At 66.1% G+C, this 13,579-nt stretch overlaps 5 protein-coding genes across 5 annotated transcripts; 4 read left to right on the top strand and 1 right to left on the bottom strand.

The window, feature by feature from the left end:
- Positions 1-1,199: 1,199 nt before the first annotated feature.
- Positions 1,200-2,455, top strand: EMIHUDRAFT_103665 (hypothetical protein; the record flags this gene model as incomplete). Its single annotated transcript, XM_005766183.1, has 2 exons — positions 1,200-1,320; positions 1,488-2,455. The coding sequence occupies 2 exons, from the start codon at positions 1,200-1,202 to the stop codon at positions 2,453-2,455; spliced, it is 1,089 nt and encodes a 362-aa protein (XP_005766240.1).
- Positions 2,456-2,776: 321 nt separating this feature from the next.
- Positions 2,777-5,207, bottom strand: EMIHUDRAFT_212319 (hypothetical protein; the record flags this gene model as incomplete). The annotated part of the gene is made up of 7 exons (XM_005766182.1): positions 2,777-3,100; positions 3,196-3,327; positions 3,524-3,625; positions 3,742-3,852; positions 4,413-4,517; positions 4,586-4,621; positions 4,689-5,207. 7 exons carry the CDS (start codon positions 5,205-5,207, stop codon positions 2,777-2,779), a joined length of 1,329 nt encoding a protein of 442 aa, XP_005766239.1.
- Positions 5,208-6,009: 802 nt separating this feature from the next.
- On the top strand, positions 6,010-6,337 carry EMIHUDRAFT_212318 (hypothetical protein; the record flags this gene model as incomplete). The annotated part of the gene is made up of 2 exons (XM_005766181.1): positions 6,010-6,260; positions 6,301-6,337. 2 exons carry the CDS (start codon positions 6,010-6,012, stop codon positions 6,335-6,337), a joined length of 288 nt encoding a protein of 95 aa, XP_005766238.1.
- A 2,802-nt stretch (positions 6,338-9,139) lies between these two features.
- EMIHUDRAFT_212316 (hypothetical protein) lies at positions 9,140-10,474 on the top strand (the record flags this gene model as incomplete). Its single annotated transcript, XM_005766180.1, has 2 exons — positions 9,140-9,793; positions 9,935-10,474. 2 exons carry the CDS (start codon positions 9,140-9,142, stop codon positions 10,472-10,474), a joined length of 1,194 nt encoding a protein of 397 aa, XP_005766237.1.
- A 707-nt stretch (positions 10,475-11,181) lies between these two features.
- Positions 11,182-13,476, top strand: EMIHUDRAFT_66680 (hypothetical protein; the record flags this gene model as incomplete). Its single annotated transcript, XM_005766179.1, has 6 exons — positions 11,182-11,510; positions 11,586-11,682; positions 11,934-12,254; positions 12,498-12,679; positions 12,861-12,912; positions 12,949-13,476. The coding sequence occupies 6 exons, from the start codon at positions 11,182-11,184 to the stop codon at positions 13,474-13,476; spliced, it is 1,509 nt and encodes a 502-aa protein (XP_005766236.1).
- Positions 13,477-13,579: the final 103 nt, after the last annotated feature.

Below are 13,579 nucleotides of genomic sequence, written 5' to 3'. Positions count from 1 at the left end.
ATGATCGCCGCCCTCGGCCTTGCCCCTCCGCAGGCGCGGGAGCGCTCGCGGCGAGCACCTCCTACCTCTCGTCGCCCGGCTGCTCCCTTTCCCCGTCACCCGCCGCGCCCTCGCCCGGCCGCCCCACCGCGCACGGAGCGCTCGGCAGCTCGCCGCCGCCGCCGCGCGTCCCGCGCCGCCACGCTTGCCCCCTCTCCTGACGCGCACCCCGCGCAGACGGCGCTCCGGGACAGACGGAGCAGCGACCGCGCCAGCGGTCGCTGCTCCGCCCCTCCGTCGCGCGCGCCGCGCGCGCGCTGCGCCGCTGCCGCCGCGCCCCCCTTCGCCGTCTGTTTCCCGCCGTATGGTGTGCGGTGCGCGCACGCGCAGCGCACACGGCAGCGGCTCCCCACCCCCCTACCCTGTACCCACCCCGTCGCGCCGCCGCCGCCGCCCCGCCGCCCCCGCCGCCGCCGCCGCCCCCGCTGTAGCGTTTGGGGGGGGCGACTGGCGACAGCAAAAATGCAAGCCCCGCCCCTGGCCACTGTTTCCCGGCTCTTGCTGTGTGCCGGCACAGAGCTCCATGCCAGCCCTCCAGCGAGATAGGAACGAGTGTATCGCTTTGACGGATCGACCGTGCTTGTTATCAATACCGATCTCACGTACACAGTTAACACTCTTCCAGACGTTCTGTACTCTCCTATCCGGCAACCGGCGAGACGCTGTCGTGAGCCGCTCTTGCGGCAGCCGCCAGCGGAGGCCGAGCGCGTCGCGTGAGTTGAAATCGATGTGGCGAGTCGACCGTCAGTCACGATGGCACTGCGCCCGCGGCGGCTGCTGGCGAGGGCAGCAGCGGCGCGCGCGAGGCGGCAGCGTAATCGGGTCCGAAGTACGGACCCGATTTGGGGTCTACACACCTCCCCCCCCCCCCCCCCCCCCGAGTGGAAGAGCGCGCCGCAGGCGAAGCGATTTTTTGGCGGCAGGGCTGTTCCAGTTTATCTTGTGATCACGCGCGAGCCTTGATAGGCCCCGGAGGCCTCAACCCCCAACTAAAGGGTTGACGGGGGGTCTCAACCGTCAACCAGATGGTTGAGGGGGGGCCTCAACCCTCAACCCCTCAACCACCCCCTATGCGCTGATTGAGGGGGGGGGGGGGCGGGGGCCCCTTGGTTGGCTCTGCCGCACACACACACATCGCTGCCTGCACGCTGCCTCCACACATGCACGGCGCCGATCGCTGCCTGATCGTCGGGCTGACCGGTCGCACTGACCTCAACGGATGCACGTGCACCCTGCGTGACTTCAGTGATGGACGCTGGAGCTGTTCCCTCCAGGTCCACGGTGAGGTCGTGCGTGTCCTGCCAGCAAACCTTTCCTTGATCAGCGTGTCGCCCGGCCTCACAACGCTCCAGAACGCAGTGTTGGCACTCGATGTGCCAGCGATCATGCGAGCTATCGCCAGCTCTGGCTGTGACGTGAACGCTCGTACTCCGTCGGGCGCGGCTCAGCCCTGCGCCTGGCGATCGAGATTGAGCGACTCGACATCGTTGAGCTGCTGGTGAACGCCGGAGCCGACATCGCTGTGCTGAAGCCCAACGGTGCGCACGCGTTGATTCTCGCAGCTGAGTTCTGCAAGGCGGATTCGCAAATCATCGACTTTCTGATTGCCCGTGGCCTCGATGGATTTGTCAATCGCCCCGATCACCACGGAGGGACTGCGGTTGGGTTTGCTGTTCAGAACGGTAACCTGAGCGCTCTCCACGCACTGGTGCGACATGGTGGTGACCTGTACGACACGGATATTCTGCGTCTGTTCCACAGCTCTGGCAACGGCGCCATCTGGAGCGATGATCACACTGCCACGTTCAAGCAGTTGATTCGGTGGGGGGCGGATGTCGACGCCACCGGCGCGGACGGACTCACAGGCGTTCATTACGCGATCCAGAACGACCTTCTCAAGGGGTTCGAGCTCCTCGCCGAGCATGGTGCCGATCTGACCAAGCCGCAGCCCGCGTGCCAGGGCCGGACCGGCAACTCCCCCGCGCACGCCGCCTTCATCCTTGGCCGCAGGAGCTTTTTGAAGGTGCTCCTGCAGTATGGGCACAGTGTCAGTCCCGATGAAGTGCCACGGCTCCAGCAGCTCCGCCGTGAGCTGATTCAGATTGCGCAAGATCCTCCGAAGGATCTGACGCTCTACGAGGTCAAGCACGGCGCTCAGCGTCTCGTTACTGAGCCTGTCGAGGTCGCGAAGTTTATGGAGCGGATGACGATTCTACCAAAAGACCCAGCCCAGACCAAGAAGGCGGACGCGTTTGTGATGCGCACAATCTGCGCAAGCTGCGGCCAGTCATCCAAGGACACCATGAAGAAACACATGGTCTGCAGCCGCTGCAAGGCTGTCTCGTACTGCAGCGTGCCGTGCCAGCGCGCGCACTGGAAGAAGCACAAGGCGGTCTGCTCTGCCACACGCCCCTAGAGGGGCGACCGTCTGACTACGCACAGCCGTACTCATCTCGTATACGTCTGAGTGAATCGTGAGAGAGGAGTGACTGTTTATTGTGTTTGTATTTATAGTCGTTCGGTCATTCGGGCGCGTGGCCCCCAGCTAGCGCGGAAGGGTGGTAAGGGCGGGGGGCGTGGCGCGGCACTGGCCACTGCGCGGCGCGCGCCGCGCGCATTGGAGGGGTAGCCGAAAAATAGAGACCGTACTCCGTAGAGCGGAGCGGGTGTCTGAGCATACTCTATTTTTTGAGTGAGTGTCTCTCTTGCATATCACATACTTCGAACACCTGACGCGTCATTCGGGCGCGTGGTCGCCCACGCTCCGAGTGGTTCCGTCGGCCCTCAGCAGGGGCGCCGCGAGCGGTGCGGCGCGAGCGGGCTGACGAGGCGGAGCGGAAAAGGAGGAACCTGCCCCGCATGCGCGAGGCTCGGCCGCGGTGCTCGCGCGGGCGCGCTTGGGCGGCGCGGCTTCGGCGGCGACCAGCGATGCGAGCGGCGTGTACAAGAGCACGCCCACCGCCTGGAGCGCCGCCGTGACTAGGAACGTGTGTCGGTACCCGATCCGGTCCGAGAGCAGCCCACCGAGAGCGGCCGAGCCTGCAGGTGTGAGGGTGCGTGCCTGTGAGAGGTCGAGCAGCGCTATCTCGGCTGGAGCTCGGCTGGAGCTCGGCTGGAGCTCGGCTGGATCTCGCCTGCCCAAGTGGAAGTGTTGACGCTCTCGAGCGAGGCCCACTTGGCGCGGTGCCGCTTGGGGACGTAGTCGTTGAGCACGCTCTTCGAGAGAGCGAGAGTCGAGTTCATGAGCCAAGAGCGCAGCAGGCAGATCGGGAGGATGAGGCGCGGCTCCTGCAGCGGGCAGAGCGCCACCTGCAGGCCGTGTCGTGGACGGGTCGCGGACGAGTCACTGACGCGCCCCAGTGGCGGAGAGGGAAGGGCGCGCCACGACAAGGAGGGAGACGCCGCAGCTCTTGACGAGCAGGATGGTGGAGACGCGCCCTACTCCCGTCAGGAGGGCGTGAGGAGCCGACGCACAGGCAGCGACCGCTGGCTCGAGGCGGCGGCCGATGCGCAGCGAGAGCCGCTGCAGCGCGATCGTCCACGCGGCGGAGCCGAGGTTGTTACCGACAAGCATGAGCATCGCAACCTGCGGAGAGGGCGTGGGGGCGTGGCGGCGGCCGTGTCGGTTGGCGTGTCGCCGGAAGCGGCTAGGTAGCGGCTCGGTAGTGGCTCGGTAGTGGGCTCGGAGGTGTGCGTCGGCACCGTGGGCGGCAGCCCGAGCTCGCGCCAAAAGTAGAGCGAGAAGAAGCGCATCGAGAGGCCCGAGGCGAGCTTGCCCGTCAGGTCGGCGACCGCGATCAGCGGGGCCACGTGCTGCGGGCCGAGCCTGCGCGACGTGTCATGGACGTGTCCTGTTCGACGTGTCATGGACGTGTCCCGGACCGCAGGACGCCTCGGAAGTGCCTCGGAAGTGCCTCGGAAGTGCCTCGGAAGTGCCTCGGAAGTGCCTCGGAAGTGCCTCGGAAGTGCCTCGGAAGTGCCTCGGAAGTGCCTCGGAAATGCCTCGGAAGTGTCTCGGAAACGTGCAGCACCTGGCTGACCGACGGCGATGCGGCGGCGCCTCCGACCCGACCTGTCCGGCCCCCGCAGCCACGCCCGCGCCTGCCGAAGAGGCCGCCTCGCCCGCCGCATGCGCCGCGCCCGCCTCCGCCGCCCCCGCCTCCGCCGGGATTGCGCTGCCGTGGCTCTCGGCGCGGGAGAGAGGCGCGGTGTGGAGCCCCTCGCTCTCCTGGCCAAGGGAGGAGGCGAATGGCAGAACGCAGGTCGCGAGGACGGCGGAAGCAGCGCGAGGGGTGGGGAGTGTCACAGAGGCGTCCCAGAGGTGTGTTAGAGGTGTCGCAAAGGTCTCAGAGGCGCCTCGGAGGTGCCTCTACGCCGCGCTCCTGGCCGAGGGAGCGCTCGTCGCGGAAGAGCCACAGCAGCGCGGCAGGCACGAGCCGCACGGCGGCGCCGGCGAGGAGCACGGCGACGAGCTCCGGCTATGTGGGGGCGTGCCACTGGGGTCATGTGCAGAAGGCAACCGGACCCGACACGCAACCTGCTGCACCTCTGTCCAGCTGTCGCCCCGCGCAAAGAAGATTGCCTACTCACACGGCGGCCCTTAATCGCCGCGGCTCGAGCCGCGAGGGCCATGCTGATTGAGGCGGCACCGCGGCCGTCGCGGGCCCGCACGCGAGGCCCAACTTCCTCAGCGACGACAGCCACGAGTAGATCTGAGAGCGGCGGCCGCTCGCGACCGAGTCGCCGAAGATTGCATCAAATGCGGGCTGCTGGATGCCGCGCCGCAGGCCGCCCAGGAACTGCGAGCCGAGGAGCAGCGCGTAGCAGGTGCGGTCGCTGGTGTGCGGCTGAAAGTACAAGAGCCACACAAAGACCCAGGCGGCGGAGAGCACGGCCAGCACGCTCGCGAGCCGCAGGACGGCCTGCCTGCCGACTCGATCCGCGAGACATCCTGCACACGGAGCAACGAGCAGCAGCGCGAGGCCAGATACCGTGGACGAGAGGCCGACCAGGAAGTTGCTGCGGGTGATGAGGAACGCAAAGGCCGTCATCGTAGACTCTGTCAACCCGACGCCAACCATGTTGATTGGCGACACTATGAGCGCCAGCCGCGCGTTCCAGTTGAGGGAGGCGCAGGAAGAGCAGCAAGCGCGAGGTGTCGGCATCATGAGCGCGAAGAGCTGCCGCAGGGTCGGGCTCTCGACGAGTCGTCAGGGCACGCGTGAATTCTTCTGGCTCTGTTTTGGCGTAGGTCCTAGATACTGTCGAAAAGCTCAAGCAATGGTTTGCGAGGGTGACGACGTCGTGCTGCGCTCACTAGTTAGCCGCTCCGAGCTCAACGGGCGCCTCGGTCAGCTGAGAGAGAGACCTTGTCAGCTGCGGCGTTGGTTGGGACGAACGGATACCCATCACTGAGCCGACGATGCTACGGGTAGCCCCAGGGTGGCGCCCACCCCCATACCCTCGGGGCGCTGGCAGGTTGTATTTCACCCCCGAGACGGCGGTGGTGGCTGCAAGGTGAAGCTGAGCAACCTCGCGCGTGCCACTCCTGACGACCGCGCGAACGGGTGCCACGTCGATGCAGAGGAGATTGACGCACTTGAACGCCTCCGTGGGACGTTAGTTAGTTGGTTCGGAGCAGGTTCGGAGATGACATCAGCGCACCGCTACCTAGGTATTGATCGGAGAGGAGAAGGCCACCATCGGGGCTCGTCCGGCCGGCCGCACTCGGCCGGCGTCGGCTGCGGTCGCGTGGAAGACCGCGGCGTCTACCTCTTCCTGCATGCACATGCACATGTGCATGTGCATGCTGTATCTCTCTTCGCAGTGTCGCGCCAATTCTCGCGGCGACCTTCATGCCACCTCTCGATCTTCCCACTCTCGTCGCTCTCTCTCCTTGCGTGAAGCACTCCTCGCGGAGCGGTGCTGCGCGTTGAGGACCTCAGCAGAGCCGTCGGGCTGCTCATTCCCATGCCGTTGAGAGAGGCCTGCTTGAAACATGCTTGCGCATCGCTCAAAAAGGATGAGCGCTACCAGAGACTGGCGATGCATCCGTTCGACTGGAGTGTCAAGCGGCTGCTCCTCCTCGGCCAGCGTGACGGCGGCAGCGTGCTGCACAAGCTCTCACCTGATCTGATGGCCAAGCTGTTTGCAGTGGTGTCCAAGAAGGTGCCCACGCGCCGGCATCGAATGGCAGGCCTCACGCTGCACGCTGAGGGAGGGTGTAGAGGATGTAGAGTGTAGAGCTTAGGGGACCCCTAGGCTTAAAAGGGTGGGCCCTGGGGCGCCTGCGGCTTAAACGGCTTAAAACTTGCCATGGCAAGTTTTAAGAGCTGCTGGGCCGCCAATTCCTTAAACGGTCTTAAACGCTTAAACGGTGCGGGAGAGCTCCCGAGGTCGATGGTCCGGGAGGCTCCCGGTAGACACGCCGGAGGCCGGGAAGCTGGCTACAGTCAGCTAGCACGTCCCCTATGCGAGTATGGCTCCTGCCAGTGCACCAGACTTACAGATGTGTCTTCAGAGCCGAATAACGGCAGTATTGAAGAAAACGGCGCGGAACCCAGCGACGCGTGCCGGCGAGGCCGATTTTCTTAAACGGTCTCTTAAAAGAGGGACCCCCCCGTGCCTGCAATCTCTTAAATGGCAAGTTAAGCCCCCAAACCTCCTCATTTCTTAAAAGGTCTTAAAAAATCCGGCCCTCAGGACCCTAGGGGTCCCCTAAGGTGTAGAGCGCTGTAGAGCTGTAGCTGTAGAGCGCTCTGGAGCGCTGGAGAGCGCTGTAGAGCTGTAGAGCTCTACATCCGCCGCGTGAGACGATGCGCCTGCGTTGTAGAGCGATGTAGTGGCGCTCTTCAACGTGAAATCTCTACAACAAACTCTACATCGTAAGCGGCGAACGAGGCACGGTCGCTCTCCGACATGAGGCGCGTTGCACTTGCCAGTGCTGCCCTGGCCTTCTGTCTGCCCGCCCAATGGGTGGCAGGTGCCTCTGCTGCTGTGGCATGCCTCACGGCTGCGACTGGCCGGCGCCTCGGCGCGTCAGCTCGGCTCGGCGTAGCGATAGTGGCCAGCGCAACTCGCCTGGACTCAACGCTCAGCCAGGAGCTCCCGCACGCGCTGGCGCGAGTCATGGCGCAGACAACGCGTCTGAATGCTCGCCTCGCCTCGCGCAAATGCGACCGTCCTCGCAGCCGACAGTCCACCGCCTGCTAAAGAAGCACTGCGACGAATGCGGCACCGGCGACGCATGGCAGGCTGGTCATGACGCAGTTGTAGGGTGTTGTGTGTCGTCAGAGTGACTCTCTGTGTGTCAGGGATAGTCAGGGCCGTCCATCAGAGCTCCAGTAAGCTCGGAGACACCCCATTAGTGCGACTCGACCTCTTTGAGTCACTGCCTTCCCGGCGGGTTGGCTGTAGAGCCTCTACAACAAACTCTACAGCAAAATCGCGCTCTACATCGCTCTACAACGCAGGCAGTTCGTCACGCGGCGGATGTAGAGCTCTACAGCTCTACAGCGCTCCAGAGCGCTCTACATCTCTACAGCTCTACAGCGCTCTACACTCTACATCCTCTACGCCCTCCCTCAGGCTGCACGTCGCCGCGGTCACGCGCATGGTCCGCTCGCTCCGGCTGCGAGCACGCTGGGCGGCCATCTCGATGCGCGAGGCGGATTTGTACGGCCTGATGCGGGCGTGGTGTATTTCATGTGCAAGGAAGTGATTCGCCTTTTTCTTTACAGTTGTGTAAGGGAATCCGTATCGTCCGGTTTTCTATTCTTTGTCCTTCCCCGAACCCTAGAGACCAGTCCTTGCACGCTTTTTCCCGTTCTCTTTCTGGTGGTCGGCCTCGAAGAGGAGAGGGGGAGAGAAGAGAGAGGAGAAGAATTCAGAGGGGAGAAAGAAAACACGGAGCGCGCCCGGGAGAGATGGGAGGACGGCACGCAGCCAGCATAAATTATTTTTGCAGAGCCTCGCAGGAGTCGCTTAGGCGGCTCCCGTGGTGTACCTGTGTTAGTGCCAGTGCGCGGCACCCACCTTTCTTTTCTTTATCACAGCTGTGAGAGAGGCTTGTATCTTAAGAATTCTTTATAGATCAACACTTTCGATAGACCGAAAGTAAGATCGTTCGGTGCAGAAACCCCGGCCATGCCCATGTAACGCAATTGTGCTCGATTTTTTTGATTTTTTGGTGCAGAAGTGTCTCCAAGTCTTCTGGACACATCGATGGCCGTCGCCTCGACGCCGCTCGTCGCGGCACCATCGTGCCCGGCCTGGGCGAAGCATCGTCGCGGGCGCCAGCCGCAGTTCGAGGGCAAGCCGTGCGAGCCTGCCGAGGAGGAAGACATGTGGCTGTGCCTGGCCGACGGCCGCGCGCGCAGCACCGCCGACCTGAAGCGCCTGGCGACAGCCGCTCGGGTGCGAGCGAAACGAGCAGGAGATGCAGCCGCCGCGAACACGCGCGATCGGCAGGCGCGCGACCAGCGCCGCCGGCAGCGTGAGCAGCACGACCGGCGCGCAGCGCCGGCGGTCGCCAAGACCGTGCGCCCACAACGCGGCCAGTGCGGCTGCCCGGCGCACGCGGTGTGCGGCATGTGCGTCGACCAGGGCAAGCTCGCCGCGGCCGAGCAGGCGGCCATCGACCTGGAGACGCGCTTCCACGCCTCGACGAACGTCGTCATGGACCTGGAGCGGCCCGAGGACGAGACGGCGGCGCTGCTGCAGCGTTGCGTGCACGTCTCCGACGAGACGAAGCGGCGGCTGCTGGGCGAGTGGAGCGATGAGCGCATGGCGCACGCGCTGCCGCTGCACGCATGCGCCTCGTGCGGCGTGCGGGACCCGTCGCTGACGTACACGCGGGTTGACGTGTCGGCGCTGCCGCGTACTGTGTCTGTGCGCGTAGCCGGCGGCGAAGACGAGACGCGGCACGTGTTTGAGCTCTCGCCCGAGCAGTGCGCTAAGTATCGAGGTCTTCAAAGTGTGAGGTTGGGTGGAGGCTGTAGCGTCGTCGCGCGTAAGAAGAGTGGTGAAATTTAGAAAAGGAGTTGCGGTGTTGATCGCCGCGGGAGCCCTCTTATCACAGAGAGGAGAAGACGAATCGAGGATGATGGCAGTTTTCGTGATTGGAGCTCTCGCCTCGGCGGACTGGGCACCCGTCCAGCATTTGATGGACCGATTCGCCTTCCTTCCAAAGATGGCGTTTACTGCGGGAACAACCAGCGGCCGCGCGCACACCTACACCAAGGGAGGGTTCACGATGTCCACTCGAAATGTCATGGCGTCGGCTTCCAAATTCCCGGCCGCGCTGGCCGTCGCCGGCGCCGTCCAGGCCAAGCATCTTGGATTCGACACACCCGCCCACGCCGTGTTTCCGTGGTGGGCCCACGATCCGGCCGACAACCGCAGCGCCGTCACCCTCCGGCACTTGCTCACCCTCACGTCGGGACTCGTGAGCGACGACTTCTCGTCGTGTGGGATGCCCTGCCTCGACCTCACGCCGCCGCCTCTGGGCAATGCAACCAAGTACACGCCGGAGGAGTGCGCGCGCGAGATCTACGATCGCGGCCCGTGGCGCGCCTCGCCGGGTGAGGAATGGTCCTACCACTCTCTCCACCTGCAGCTCGCGGGGGCGATGGCGGCCAAGGCGGCCAAGATGACTGTCGGCGAGCTGCTCGACACCTTTCTGCTGCGCAAGCTGCAGATGAACTCGTCCTTTTGGCTCTGGCAAAAGACCAACCCGCACCTCGCCGCGATGTTGGTCAGCACCGGAGACGACTACGACCGGCTGCTCAACGCGGCGCTCCAGCCACCCGCGGCTGGGATGAGGCCGTCCTGTTATTCAGCGCCTAGTGAAGGATGGATCGTCTATTAGGTGCTCGGCTACCGCGGCTGGTCGAAGGCTGTCCTCTCGGAGATGGAGGCCGACGCGTACACGACCTACCCGGCCCTCGTTGCGGCGAACAACGTCAAGGACCTCCGGCTCAAGTTTTACGGCCACTACTCGATGTGCCTCTACTTTGAGTGCGTGGCGCAGCCGTGGAGCCAGGCGTGTGAGCGCGCGGCGGTGCACGCCGACCCCGGCGCCTTTGGCTACTGGCCGCTCATCAACCGGGAGAAGAACTACTACCTGCAGCTCGTCGTCTCGCGGCACGTCGCGCTGCCGCAGTGGGCGCTCAAGCTCTTCCACATCCGCAAGTCCGACGTGGCGGCGCTGCCGGCGGAGTGCGTCGCGCCTCTCCGCTTCTCCCTGACGGCGCCCGTCGAGAAGGCGCTCAGTCTGCCGGGCACGCCGATGCCGCCGCCAGACCTGCCACTGAACCTGTCGGTCATCTGCGCCATCGCGGCGCACTACCACCCTCTCGAGGCGGAGGTACCGGCGGAGGCCGCCGTGCCGGAGGGTGAGGCGGCACTGCTCGGCCGGCTCCGCTCCATGTTCTGAAACATGCCCAATTCTTACACGGTTCATGTCGGAATTACTTGTCTCCCTGGTTGGTGCCTGGAGCGCACTTGAGATCGACGAGCTTACCTTCTTCTCGAAAGTTGTCATTTCTTGCTGGCCTAAAATTCGTGTGAGTAAGGCCCGTGGTATTGCTTGATCGCTTCGAAAAGAAATCAAACGCCGTTCCTGCTGCCTCCGCTCTCGCGCCAGCCCTTCTGCCACCCTACCCACTCTCCTTCCGCCCCACCATGTTCGCCGGACTCGCCGTGGAGGGTTCCAGCGATGAGTCCAGCGACGGCGAGCCCGAGCCGGCTGCCGCCGCACCACTGTGCACGCCAGTGCACAGCGTGCTCGGCGGCATCGACGATCAAGACTTGGAGATCACGATTGAGACATTGAACGCGGTCGCGGCCGACCTGACGCTCTTCCGCTCGCTGCCGTTCAAGGCTCTGCGCCAGGCGATCGGCCCACTCGCAGAGGAGCTCCTCGGCGGCGGCGGCGGCCGGAGGCGCGGCAACCCGAAGAAGGGCGGCGGCGGCGGCACGCGGCTGGACGGTTTGGACCCAGAGGAGCGGCTGCGACAGATGGACCGCGACGCGCTCAACCACCGCGTTCTCCGGGCTGAGCGCCTCGCTCGCCTCGACCAGCTCGCCCTCGAGGGCGCCGACGAGGGCGGTGCGAACACCCACCCACCCAGACAAAAGCACATGCTTGCCACACCCACCTCGCACCCCATCGCACCCCTCGCGCCCTCGCGCCGCCGCCCACGCACAGGCCCCCGCCTGCTCGGCGGCCCGAGCACCGACGTCGCCCGCCTCGACGACCGCGCTGCGGCGGCGCCGGCGGCGGTCGCGAGGCTTCCAGACGGGCCTGCGGCGACGGCGGGGGGGCAAGCGCTTCCCGAGGCGCCGGCGGCGACGCTGCACTTTGCGCAGTCGTGCTATGTCTGCAAGGCGCCGTACCGAGAGCTGCACGCCTTCTATGCCTCGCTCTGCCCGCCGTGCGCCGAGCTCAACTGGCGGAAGCGCGAGGAGCGGTGCGCGCCCTGCTCCGCGCGAGGCCTCGCGCTGCTTGGTGAAGTCTCTGATCGAGAGAACGAACGGTGCTGCAGGTGCGACCTGCGCGGCCGCGTCGCGCTGGTGACGGGCGGGCGGATGAAGATCGGCTTCCGGATCGTCCTCAAGCTGCTGCGGTGCGGCGCGACGGTCGTCGCAACCACGCGCTTCCCGACCGACGCGGCGCGCACCTCCCCTCGCAGCGCCCCTCCCCTCGCAGCGCCCCTCCCCTCGCAGCGCGGCGGGCCTGCGAGTCGAAACATAGCCGAGATATAGCGGCGCCTCTCCCCTCGCAGCGCGGCGGGCCCGTGAGTCGCGCGCAGCGGCCGCCTCACGCGTGGCGGGCGGGCCGAGGTACAGCCGAGGTACAGCCGAGATACAGCCGAGATACAGCCGAGGCATAGCCGAGGCGTGACCCCTCACGCGTGGCGGTGAGTCAGGCGCGCCGCTTCTCCGGCGAAGCAGACGCCGCCGACTGGGCGGAGCGGTTGCACGTCGTCGGCGCCGACTTCCGCGACCTCACGGGGCTCGAGGCGCTCTGCGACGCGCTGCCTTCCCTCGTGCCGCGGCTAGACGTCGTGGTCAACAACGCTTGCCAGACGGTCCGCCGCCCGCCGCAGTACTACCTCCCGCTCGTCGCAGCCGAGGCGCCGAGGACACTTCCCGGGCCCTTCCCGCGCCCTTCCCGGGCCCTTCCCTTCAGCCGGCCCGGAGCCCTCTTGCAGGTGCCCCGCGAGTCCGACCCGCCCGCGGTGGTGCGGCTCACCGCCGCGCACCGCACCGTCGCCGCCGCCGTCGCCGCCACTGCCGCCGCCGCTGGCGGAGTCGAGCCCGCCGCCATCGTCGACAGCGCAGCGGGCGCGGCCGGCGGGAGCGAGGGCGGCGAGGCGGGCGGCGGCGAGGCGGGCGGCGCACCCGCCGCGCTGATGCCGACGGCGCAGCGCTCTCCGGCGGGGGCGGCGGGCGAGGCGATCGTCCCGGGGATGAGCATGAGCTTGGGTGGCGCGGCGGGCGCCGGCGCGAGCGCGGTGATGGCGATGCTTCCCGTCGCTCCCGGAGATGCGACGCGTGACGACGCAGCCTTCCCTCGCGGCGCCACCGACGGGAACTGCGACTTGGGCCAGCAGCTCGACCTGCGCGGGCGGAACTCGTGGACGCTCAAGCTTGAGGAGGCGAGAGAACGCCGCCCTTGCCGCCGCCTCCGCTGCCGCCGCCTCTCCCGCCGCCTCTCTGCCGCCGGCACCCGCGCCCTACCCCCTCGCACCTCTCCCCGCCCCGCCGCGCCCACCCGTTTCCCACCCAGCCCCTCCCGGTCGCGCCGTGCAGGTGAGCACTGCGGAGATGGCAGAGGTGTTCGCCAGGAGCTCTCGCCTTGCCGAGCGCGTCGCGGCTGCGGTAAGCGTGACACGATTGCGATAGGTGCTCGCCATCAACTCGCTCGCGCCGTCGATCATCAACGGGCGGCTCAAGGCCTTCATGCAGGCGACGGCGGACGGCGGCGTGCTCAAGTTCATCGTCAACGTCAGCGCGATGGAGGGCCGCTTCTACAAGGCGCGTTCTCGAGCATCGCCCCTCCGCGCGCCTGCCTCCTTCCTCTTGACCCCTCCCCGCTCCCCATCTCCGCAGTACAAGCAGCCAACGCACCCGCACACCAACATGGCCAAGGCGGCGCTCAACATGATGACCCGCACCAGCGCGGCCGACTACGCCAAGTGCGGCATCTACATGACCGCCGTGGACACGGGGTGGATCAACGACGAGAAGCCGGCGGAGCGCGCCGCCGCCGACCACTCGGTGCACAACTTCCAAACGCCGATCGACGAGATCGACGCGGCGGCGCGGGTGCTCGACCCGATCATCGCGCCTCTGCGGCGGCAGCAGGCGGGCGAGGAGCCGAAGCCGCCGTTCGGCGTTTTCCTGAAGGATTATGAGCGATGCGAGTGGTAGAGGCGGGTACAAGGTAGCGTGATGTGCACGCGTGGAGAGAGAGGTCCCACGTAATGTTTTGATATGAGAGCGAGGTCAAGCCAGAGAGGTCAAACCAGAGTCG

This window comes from Emiliania huxleyi (genome assembly GCF_000372725.1).
Source record: "Emiliania huxleyi CCMP1516 unplaced genomic scaffold EMIHUscaffold_52, whole genome shotgun sequence".
Classification (NCBI taxonomy): domain Eukaryota; phylum Haptophyta; order Isochrysidales; family Noelaerhabdaceae; genus Emiliania; species Emiliania huxleyi.
The sequence above is the reverse complement of the archived record's forward strand: the minus strand, read 5'-3'. Positions and strand labels throughout refer to the sequence as shown.